The following is an 11,471-nucleotide window of genomic DNA, read 5'->3' as shown; positions in this document are numbered from 1 at the left end:
TGACCTGCTGAGTTATTTCAGGACATTGTGTCCTTTCAGGATAGTTTCCATGCCCAGCCCATCTAGTGGTCTAAAGCCATTGATCATGATGTTTATGTAATTTGGCAGTTTCCTTATTTTCCTTGCTCCCTTTGCCTCGTTCCCTTTTAAACTGATACAACTGAAATCACAAACACTGAGATCATGCTGTATGCAACTGTTTCAGACCTCTTGGATCTCTGAATAACCAAGATGGAAGCCAGTCTAGTTGTTTACATGCCACTGTCAATTTGCACTAAGTAGCTGGTCTGATGTGAACGAATGCAAGATTGGATAAATTTTGAATGTTTTGTTTTCAACATATGGTTCTTTAACCACAACCTGGGAAATCAGTGTGACAAAATTCAAGGCAAGGATGTAAGCAATGCTGTAAATAGCACATTGAAACAAGCAGCAAGCTGGTCTCTCTTTATGATGTGTTTTGTCCATTATATATTTTGCACACTGCAAATAATCAATGTTGACAATTTATCGGGGCTCCAACAGTTATAGGTTAAATAAAAAATCTATAGACAATGGACGATAAAGAATCACATTATTTCAATATCAAGCAGCTCCTTTCCCACCAACATAACTGTCATCTCACGTATAAAGAAAAATTGTAATGAAAGTAATAATGATTCACCTCGCACATTCACTACCGATTTGGCCAGTTAAACACAGAGTCCATTTGTTGGAGATTAATTAAAACCAGCCAATTCTATTCAGCAGTAACCTTTATTGTTATTGATGAACAGCGGATATTAAGAGAATAACCTCCCATTTGTTTGGCTATACTGTTTAGTTACTGGCTAAATACAGTTGCTGTATTTTTGGTACAAAGATACATTATGTGCTAGTTGAACTAGCAATACATATTGTTAATAGTAAAGGTAAAAAGTTTTAGTAATATGTATGATTTCACTCATTATAAAAACAGCTGCAGTGTATACTGGTGTATAAAAAAACACCAACGTTTCTATAAATATAATGAATTACAGAAAGCCTATTACAAAATATGAACATACATACCACAGATTAATGACCAGCTTTACAATATGCTCAGCAAGATACACGTGACAAATAAACACTGGACAAGAAATATGAAAATACAAATTCCAGCAGAAAATCTAAGAACACCATCTGAAATTCTTAAACTGCAAGCAAAAAGAGAATGTGAATGGGAATGGTTGGACAGAGGATGGAGGTAGTAGACAGGGAGGGAATGATGCCGACAGTTGGAAGGCATTAGGCGTCAGACAGAGGCTTGTCAGGAACAGCTGCTGGTGAGTATTGATTGATTGTGTTTTCATTCAACTTACTGATGAGTTGCAGACAGTCTCAGGTTTGAGAAGAAGTGCAAGGCTGGTGCACACATACATTAAACACACACACACACACACACAAAAAGGGTCATCTGACAGATGGCTCAAGCAACATCTACCACAGTCTCTTCAATATAATTAAATCTTTCAAAACTGAATTCTGGGAATATTATAATACATTAAGTAATTTTGAAATTAAGACAACAATTTTACTTTACCTAACATATTGAATTTTATATTACTAATGTCACAGAACAAATATTTTTGATCCCGAGTAAACAAAGACAAAGGATGCAAGACCAAATTTGTTAATTCAATTGAAACAATTGCATGATAATCTGCCAATGGATTTGTCAAACAGTGCTGTTATCAAAATCTGTTTTTTTTAAAAAGCAGTGCAGAATGTACACAGCAATGTTAAAAAAATGTTTCTACAAATTACAATTATTTCTCCCTTTTACACAGATATTCTGAACCTGTCTGACACCATTTCAAAAACCTGATAGTAGTTAATCAATAAAGTAGTAATCAATAAAGATGACGTATTCTAAAACACCAAGACATTCCATTCTTTCCAAAATAATTACAAATGCACATTCACAATTCTTACAGTTCAGCCACTTCATCTTGTGTGTATGCTAACGATATACAGAAATAATTAGATGCAAGATATGATCTTCACCCTTCAATGAAGATCAATCCTAAAAGAATTTAGTTCTTCAGAACTGTCATCACTGACCATTTTCGAAATTCCAATCACTACTGTACTACAAATGATCACATACCAAAAGATCATGCAATTACATTAAAATTGAAGTTGTAGAAAATAGGATAAAGTAAAATGTCCTGTACTTTTGGAGATTCCATGTTAAATTAATTTCATATTTCAGTGATTCAGGATATTTTTGTTTTGTTTAAAAATTGATTTCATAATATGATATGCATGAAGTGGATCATATAAAACATTGAAAATGAACATACAATAAAGTTATTCCATTATTAAAGTTTACAGTACAGTGTGTAAGAAAGGTTTCATTACAATTTTTCAAACGGCTGCCTACTTCATAATCTTCCTGGAGTGTTCTCGTGATCAATCTCTTCAAGCAAGTTAATAAACTGATTGAAACCTTCTTTCACAGCATCCATGTTTTCGACAGAGCAAGGCTGAAGGATCCATCGATGACCTCTCGCAAGTGGTTCTAGTTCAAAGTATTTCTTAATCTGAAAAAAAAAATGCATTTTATGAAATTTGGATAACAATCTAGAAGTTATGCTGAAATTTGAAATTTTACAATGAGACAATGATAGATGAGATTAAACCTCTTCTTAGCCACTCTTGGGATGGCGGAAGAGGGTCAAAATGATACGTATGCACAGGTTTGGATTACACTGCAGATTCCAGGGTAAATCTTGGTCAATTCTTTCACTATTCTACATTAGTTATTATTTAATGTACAAAGTGCTATACCAGAGAAATATTCAGTACAACTAATTGAAAAGATTCAATGTTACAACTGGCCATCTAACTCCGACATACAATTGTTATTATTCTCATATCCTTCTCGTTTATGTGATAAAATTAGAAACATCAAGGTCTATAGTATCTAGCTGTGATTTCGGTGCTCTAAACACTTTGCAAAGTTAGTCCTCATAACAGAACACAACCTTGTTGATTAATAGGCAAAACTCATTTGCAACTGATTTGTAAAGTCCACCAGACTTTAGTTCAGATTAAAACATCCATATGTGATCATTAATGGGGCACACATCTAATTAAGAAAGGTATTTGATGAAATTTGATGTTGTAAAGCGAATTTAAGAAAGGATGTGCATCTGAAATGTTTGAAGCATTAGAAATGTTAGGTTAAACAGTTAACATGGATTATTGACGTTTTTCTTAGGAGACTATGCTAATTTGGCTGGTTTAAATTTATTATACTTTTTCATACATTTGTCTTTGTTTCAACTTGGTCCATTAATAAAACATAAACATTTTCATAATTTATCACAAACATATTTCACCAGACCTTGAAGGTAATTTGACTTCTTCCCATATTCTAAGAATACCTCCCATCAACCATCTCAGGAATAGATAACAGTTTCCCTTTCCCCATCCAACATGGTTCCAGTTAAGGCATCACATACAGTGCCCTCCATAATGTTTGGGACAAAGACCCATCATTTATTTATTTGCCTCTGTACTCTACAATTTGAGATTTGTAATAGAAAAAAATCACATGTTAAAGTGTACAGACACATTTTATTAAAGGGTATTTTTATACATTTTGGTTTCACCATGTAGAAATTACAGCAGCGTTTACACATAGTCTCCCCATTTCAGGGCAGCATAATGTTTGGGACACATGGCTTCACAGGCATTTGTAATTGTTCAGGTGTGTTTAATTGCCTCCTTAATGCAGGTATAAAAGCTCTCAGCACCTAGTCTTTCCTCCTGTCTCTCCATCACCCTTGGAAACTTTTATTGCTGTTTATCAACATGAGGACCAAAGTTGTGCCAATGAAAGTCAAAGAAGCCATTATAAGACTGAGAAACAAGAATAAAGCTGTTAGAGACATCAGCCGAACCTCAGGCTTACGAAAATCAACTGTTTGGAACATCATTAAGAAGTAAGTTCCCGATGTTGGGGAAGTCCAGAACCAGGGGCCACAGTTTAAGAATCAGGGTTAAGCCATTTAGAATTGAGACAAGGAAACACTTTTTCACACAGAGTTGTGAGTCTGTGGAATTTTCTGCCTTAGAGGCCGGTTCTCTGGATACTTTCAAGAGAGAGCTAGATAGGGCTCTTAAAGGTAGCGGAGTCAGGGGATTTGGGGAGAAGGCAGGAATGGGGTACTGATTGGGGATGATCAGCCATAAACACATTGAATGGCGATGCTGGCTCGAAGGGCCGAATGGCCTACTCCTGCACCTATTGTCTATTGAAAGGGAGCACTGGTGAGCTTACTAATCGCAAAGGGACTGGCAGGCCAAGGAAGACCTCCGCAGCTGGTGACAGAAGAATTCTCTGAATAATAGAGAAAAATCCCCAAAACACCTGTCCGACAGATCAGACACACTCTTCAGGAGTCAGGTGGTGGATTTGTCAATGGCCACTGTCCGCAGAAGACTTCATGAACAGAAATATAGAGGTTACACTGCAAGATGCAAACCACTGGTTAGCCACAAAAATAGGATGGCCAGGTTACAGTTTGCCAAGAAGTACTTAAAAGAGCAACCACAGCTCTGGAAAAAGGTCTTGTGGACAGATGAGATGAAGTTTAACATATCAGAGTAATGCCAAGAGCAAAGTATGGTGAGGTGAGAAGGAACTGCCCAAGAACCAAAACATACCACCTCATCTGTGAAACACGATGGTGGGAGTGTTATGGCCTGGGCATGCATGGCTGCTGAAGGTACTGGCTCACTTATCTTCATTGATGATACAATTGCTGATGGAAGTAGCATAATGAATTCTGAAGTGTATAGATACATTCTATCTGCTCAAGTTCAACCAAATGCCTCAAAACTCATTGGCCGGTGGTTTATTCTACAGCAAGACAATGATCCCAAACATACTGCTAAAGCAACAAAGGAGTTTTTCAAAGCTAAAAAATTCTTTGATTTGGCAACTCAATTCTTGAGTTGCCAAGTCAATCACCCGATCTGAACACAATTGAGCATGCCTTTATATGCCGAAGAGAAAACTGAAGGGGACTAACCCCCAAAACAAGCATAAGCTAAAGATGGCTGCAATTCAGGCCTGGCAGAGCATCATCAGAGAAGACACCCAGCAACTGGTGATGTCCATGAATCGCAGACTTCAAGCAGTCATTGCAGGCAAAGGATATGGAACAAAATACTAAACATGACTGGTTTCATTTACATGACATTGCTGTGTCCCAAACATTATGGTGCCCTGAAATGGGGGGACTATATATAAACACTGCTGTAATTTCTACATGGTGAAACCAAAATGTATAAAAATAGCCTTTAATAAAATCTGACAATGTGCCCTTTAACCACATGTGATGTTTTCTATTACAAATCTCAAATTGTGGAGTACAGAGGCAAATAAATAAATGAGGAAGGTAGTTGCACACAATAAATATAAAATAAATATAAAATAAGACCTCTCAAGTTTCCAATTTTAATAATATTCTTCAACAAAATCTGATCTTTTTTTACAATCTGGACGTGGTGAGCATGATGCCTTTTCCAAGGTAACTAACTACTGGTTGTTACTGGACAGCCACACTAATCATTCTCCAATTGATACATATAAATACAAAGTATTCATTTTAAGAATATTTTATAAAGCTATTTATAAAGCTATTTATAAAATATAGAGGCACATGTAGAGTGCCTATATTTCCTTTCTTAGTAGAAATATTGCTCATTTTGAAATATTGAAATGTAAATGTGTATATTTTTTTGCTAGTACCCTGTATCACAATAATCAGGTTCTACGTGAATTCTAATCTTAAATCAGAGAATGACAGGAAGAGGCCTCTCAACTTATTTTACCTGTGCCGGCCATTCTTACATCCATCCAAGTGCCCCGTTTCCTTGTACATTCCTCATTGCATTATTAAAATTTTCCCTTTCAAGTGTCTTTTCATTTTTTCTTTGAACATTATTACCAGAAGAGTCCACACTTTGTTTGCAGACAGTCCACCCAAATCAGGACCATTCTGTGTGAAATTGTTTTGTCATATGGCGCTGGTTCTTTTGTCAATCACACAATACAATACTACTTTATTAGCCAAGTATATTTTGTAACATACGAGGAATTTCATTTGCCAAGTCAGTCATACAAATAAAAAGCAACGGAACACACAAAATACATTTTACCATAAACGTCCACTACAGTGACTCCTCCACATTCCTCACTGTGATGGAAGGCGGAAAAAAAGTTCAATCTCTTCGCTTCTTTGTTCTCCCGCGGTCGGGGGCCTCGAACCTTCCGTTGATCGGATGATTTGGACACCCGTGGCCGACAGCGTTCGGACTTTCCGCGTCCAGGCGATCAGCTCCCGTATCGGGGAGATGTCAGCTCCCCCACATCAGGCGATCGAACCCCCGGGTCGGGGCTGGTCGAAACCTTCTGCGTCGTTGGAGCTCCCGACTCTTCCTCTCCAAGACTGTGAGCCCTTGATGTAAAGCCCGCAGGCCGCGGTTGGAGTGATCCCAAGCAAGGGATCGGCTCCGATGTTAAGTCCACGCCCTGCGGTGGGGCTCAAAGTCAGTTTGAGGAGGCCTCCAGCTCCACGATGTTAGGCCGCAGAGCGACCGGAGATATGATCCAGAAAACAATCGCATCTCCGGCAAGGTAAGAGACTGAAAAAAAAGTTTCCGCTGCCCCCTCCCCCCTCCCCCCACATAAAACAAACCGGAGAACATTTACACAAACTTTTTAAACGCACTGAAAATAACAAAAAAAGATGAAAAAACAGACAGAATGTTGGCGGGGCTGCCAATCGTGCGGCGCCCCTGGTGGTACTAAGTTTGTATCTTCCGATTCCTAACCGTTCTGTTACTGTTAAATTTTTCTTTATTTACATTCAATCCATTCCTAATTTTGAACAGACGTATCTCCTTTTATACTACCCTGCCCTAAAGATAACACAATTATCTAATCCAGTTGTTCTATGCAAGTGGTGTGCTTCAACCATAATAATATGGCATTTGTATATTAGAGATGATAAACAGCAAAGCATCTCAACTGACAAACAGAAATTAATGTTATGATTGTGGCAACCAACTAGTGCAACACGTGTTTTGTGTTATCTGCATATTTTGTTTCTAATTGAAAAATCAGAAAGGTCAGTTCACCATCTGGGAAGTATACATGGAAAATAAACAGCTGGCTGTGGGTTACAAATCTGTAACATACTTGAGGGATTTGGATGACGTCAAGCAGTTTACACAGTAATCCAAACCCAAGAGTGTAATACGGCCTACATATACTTCCAGTCATCACTTAAAACATATTCAACCTCATTTTTATTTGTTCAGACCATTTCCATTGGAGGTTTACCATTGAAATGTGATTTTTTTGTTAGCATTGATAACTGCAACATGTTCTCTTAACATTCAGGTGATAGAACAGGGAGTACAACCCTATTATATTAGGCAAATAACATGAATAAAGGATTTTACCAAAGAATTACCAGATGTAGCAGAAGTGATTGATTTTTCCCATATTACTTTGTGCCATCACCCTAGCCCATTACACCCATCCCTAGAACACATGGATAAGAGAAATACCTTTGTCAGACTCCTATTCATAGACTACAACTCTGCCTTTAATACCATGATACCACCCAAGCATCACCAAATTAGTGGGACTAGGTGTCAGCACTCATCTCTGCAACTGGATCCTCAACTTCCCAACCAACATACCCCCCCAATCAGTGAGGATAGGGAACAAATCATCCTCCACGATAATCAACACGGGGGCTCCACAAGAATGCGTTCGCAGCCCCCTTCTTTGTATACCCGCGACTGTGCAGCCATGTACAAATCTAATTCAACTTTCAAATTCGCAGACGACACCACCATTGTGGGCCGGGTATCAAATAATGATGAGACGGAGTACAGGAAGGAGTGAGAACTGGTATTGAGACAACAACCTTTCTCTCAATGTCAGCAGGACAAAGGAGATAGTGATCGACTTCAGGAAGCGAAGCGGTTCACATACCCTAGATTGCATTGACAGTGCTGAAGTAGAGATAGTTGAAAACTTCAAATTCCCGGGAGTCAATATCACGAACAACTTCTCCTGGACCACTCTTTTGAAGCAACGACCAAGAAAGCACACCAATGCCTCTACTTCCTTAGAAAACTTAGAAAGTTTGGCATGTCCCCTACAACTCTCATAAACTTCTACAGATGCACCATGGAAATCATTTTATCAGGATGCATCCCAGCTAGGTTTGGGAACAACTCCATCCAAGACTGCATGAAATTGCAAAGAATTGTGGATGCAGCTCAGACCATCACACAAACCAACCTCCCTCTATTAACTCCATTTATACCTCACACCACCTTGGCAGGGCCAGCCGCATAATCAAGGATGGGTGGTACCCTGGCCACTCCCTCTTCTCCCTTCTCCCATCAGGCAAAAGGTATAAGGTCTGAAAATGCACACCACCAGATTCGGGGATAGTTTCTTTCCAGCTGTTAACAGGTAACTGAATCATCCTACCACAACCAGAGAGCTGTGCAATATCTACCTCTTTGATGACCCTTGTATACTTGATTGGACTTTGCTGGCTTTACCTAGAATAACTAAACGTTATTCCTTTATCATGTATCTATACATTGTAAATGGATTGATTGTAATCATGTATTGTCTTTCAGCTGACTGATTAGCATGCAAGAAAAGCTTTTCACTGCACCTCGCTACACGTGACAATAAACTAAACTAAATTAAACATTTTATGTTGGACCATATTTTGGAGAGCAATTTTGCAATTAATTGTTGGTCTATTCTCCTCATGAGAGAACCCCCTAAAATAAATATCAACTCATTGCTGTCCAATTCAGTAAAAATGCTTGAAATTTAGGTGATTACCTCCCATGAGAAAAATCACCGGCAACTAATTTGTGGTTTTATTACATTAATGCATTTATAAAGTGGGTGAGAAATAATTAGATCACTGAATGCTACATTCCAATGCGAAGACAAGTTATTTTTTTCATTTAGAGCATGTGCAGTGCAAAACATTGAAAAAAACAACAACCTGCAAACCATTGGATGATCTTAACACAAGTCGTCTGGGACCACCTGTTCATATCTCCAAGTTTCCTTTTTGGGCTGGCACCTTGTTCTGACAGATAATCCTGTATGCAATAAAGATCATAAAGTCACAGAAGAGGTGACAGACAAGGTGCAGCCCAAAATGACCACCTTGATGGCAGAGAAGAAAGATGTGACAGGGTTGCTTCTCAACTGTTGCGTAGGCAGGTAAGGTCGGCAATAGAAGAGGAATTCCCAGTCATCTTGGGTTTCTTTGGCACTGGGTGCAGATGAATACTTTGCCAAGTGTTCAATGAATTCCCCCACATTAGACCCCCTATAGGATCACCACTCAGCCTCCTGCGCTCCAAGGATCCTAGCCTGCCAAACCTCTCCTTATAGCTCAGGTTCTCATGTCCTGCCGACATTTCCATTAATCTTTTTTGCACTTCTTTCCAGCATTATGACATCCTTCCTATAGCAAGGTGACCAAAACTGAACATTATACTCCAAATGCGGTCTCACCAACATCATGTACAACTCTAACATAACATCCCAACTTCTATACTCAATCCTCTGACTGACGAATGCCAATGTTTTGAAAGCCTTCTTGACCGCCCTATCTTCATGTGATGCCACTTTTAGGGAACTATATGCCTACACTCCTAGATCCCTCTGCCCTATAACACTCCACAGGGCCCTGTCATTCATTGCAAAGGTCCTGCCCTGGTTTGACTTCCCAAAGTGCAACCTCTTGCACTTATTTGCATTAAATTCAATTAACCATTCCTCAGGCCACTTGCCCAGCTGATCAAGGTACTGTTGTAACTTTTGACCATCTTCACTTTCTATGGTACCACCCACTTAAGAGTCACCTGCAAGCTTTCTAATTATGCTGTGCACATACTCATCCAAATTGCTGATATGAATCAAATAGCAATGGGCCCAGCACAGATCCCTGAGGCATACCATTAGTCCTCCATTCTTAAAAACAAACTCCCACGATCAGCCCAGCACGTTATATCCATTTGTGTATACAGTGCCCTCCATAATGTTTGGGACAAAGACCCATCATTTATTTACAGTGCATTCAGAAACTATTCAGACCCCTTTACTTTTTCCACATTACGTTATAACCTTATTCTAAAATTGATAAAATTCATTTTTGTATCATCAATCTACACAATACCGCATAATAAAAAAGCAGATACAGGTGTTTACATTTTTTTTGCAAAGTAATTAAAAAGAAATAACTGAAATATCACATCTACATAAGTATTCAGACCCTTCACTCAGTACTTTGTTGAGGTACCGATGGCAACGATTGCAGCCTGTACTCACCTTCTCCATCATGGTCTGGTTTGGCTCAGCCACCAAGCACGACAGCTGGAGGCTGCAGCAAATCGTCCGATCAGCGGAGAAGGTTGTTGGCTGCAACCTTCCCTCCACTGATGAACTGTACACTGCAAGGGCCAGGAAGCAAGCGGGCAAGATCATCTCTGACCCCTCTCACCCTGGCCACAAACTCTTTGAATCACTTCCCTCTGGAAGGCGACTCCGGACTGTCAAAGCTGCCACAGCCAGACATACAGTTTTTATCCACGAGTAGTTGCTCTACTCAACAGTCAAAAATTTGTAGCCTCCCTTTGTTCTGGTATTTGTTGGTTCACATGCTTGATCAATGGTGTTTTATCATTAATGTTTTATTATTATTAATGTGTAGTGTTTTCTGAGTCATTCGTAACTGTCACTGTATGCCATGTTGTTACTTGTGGGCGGAGCACCAAGGCAAATTCCTTGTATGTGAATACTTGGCCAATAAACTTACTTACTTACTTACTTATTTTTGTTCATGAAGCCTTCTACGGACAGTGGTCATTGACAAATCCACACCTGACTCCTGAAGCGTGTTTCTGATCTGTCGGACAGGTGCTTGGGGATTTTTCTTTATCTATATTACTAAAAGTCTGATCTTGACCACTTCCTGTTGTTCTGTATATTGATTTTAGAAACAACGCTGCCACTTACGGCTGTGCTTTTTGGCCATCTTACTCAGTCCCCCTCCGCTGCACAGGACAAGAGGAATTTTCCCATCGATGAAAAATAAAAGTTATTAGTGTTTAAAAAATGTTGAGATTCTCTCTCCTGAAGGCCACGCCCCTTCCGGAGGGACTATAAAACCCGGAAGTGTTGAGTGCCTCAGTCAGTCTCTGCAAGATGGGGAAGCGAGAGGGTCACGTCTCTCAGTGTGAGCTGTGAATAACACTGAACCCATGTCTACTAAACTGTGAGTGGTTTTACTAACCTGTCAGTGCCCTTAATGTGGTTTGAAAATATAGTTTGGAAATGCTAAAGCTGTGTTGCCTTTGGTTTGGAAATGCTAAAG

General features: G+C 39.2%; 1 protein-coding gene across 3 annotated transcripts in view; it reads right to left on the bottom strand.

Annotated features, from left to right (window-relative positions):
• Positions 1 to 737: 737 nt before the first annotated feature.
• The window catches only part of arl15 (ADP ribosylation factor like GTPase 15), a 279,912-nt gene continuing 269,178 nt past the window's right edge, over positions 738 to 11,471 (bottom strand). For 2 of the 3 annotated variants that reach the window (XM_033030801.1, XM_033030791.1), the window contains exon 5: positions 738 to 2,564. In XM_033030801.1, the coding sequence (XP_032886692.1) occupies positions 2,406 to 2,564 (159 nt within the window). In that variant the 3' untranslated portion in view covers positions 738 to 2,405. The remainder of the gene's footprint in view (positions 2,565 to 11,471) is intronic. The other variant, XM_033030808.1, reaches the window with a different exon arrangement.

Source organism: Amblyraja radiata, chromosome 1 (assembly GCF_010909765.2).
Source record: "Amblyraja radiata isolate CabotCenter1 chromosome 1, sAmbRad1.1.pri, whole genome shotgun sequence".
In the NCBI taxonomy this organism is placed as follows: domain Eukaryota; kingdom Metazoa; phylum Chordata; class Chondrichthyes; order Rajiformes; family Rajidae; genus Amblyraja; species Amblyraja radiata.
Note: the sequence above shows the minus strand (reverse complement) of the source record. Positions and strands in the feature narration are given on the sequence as shown.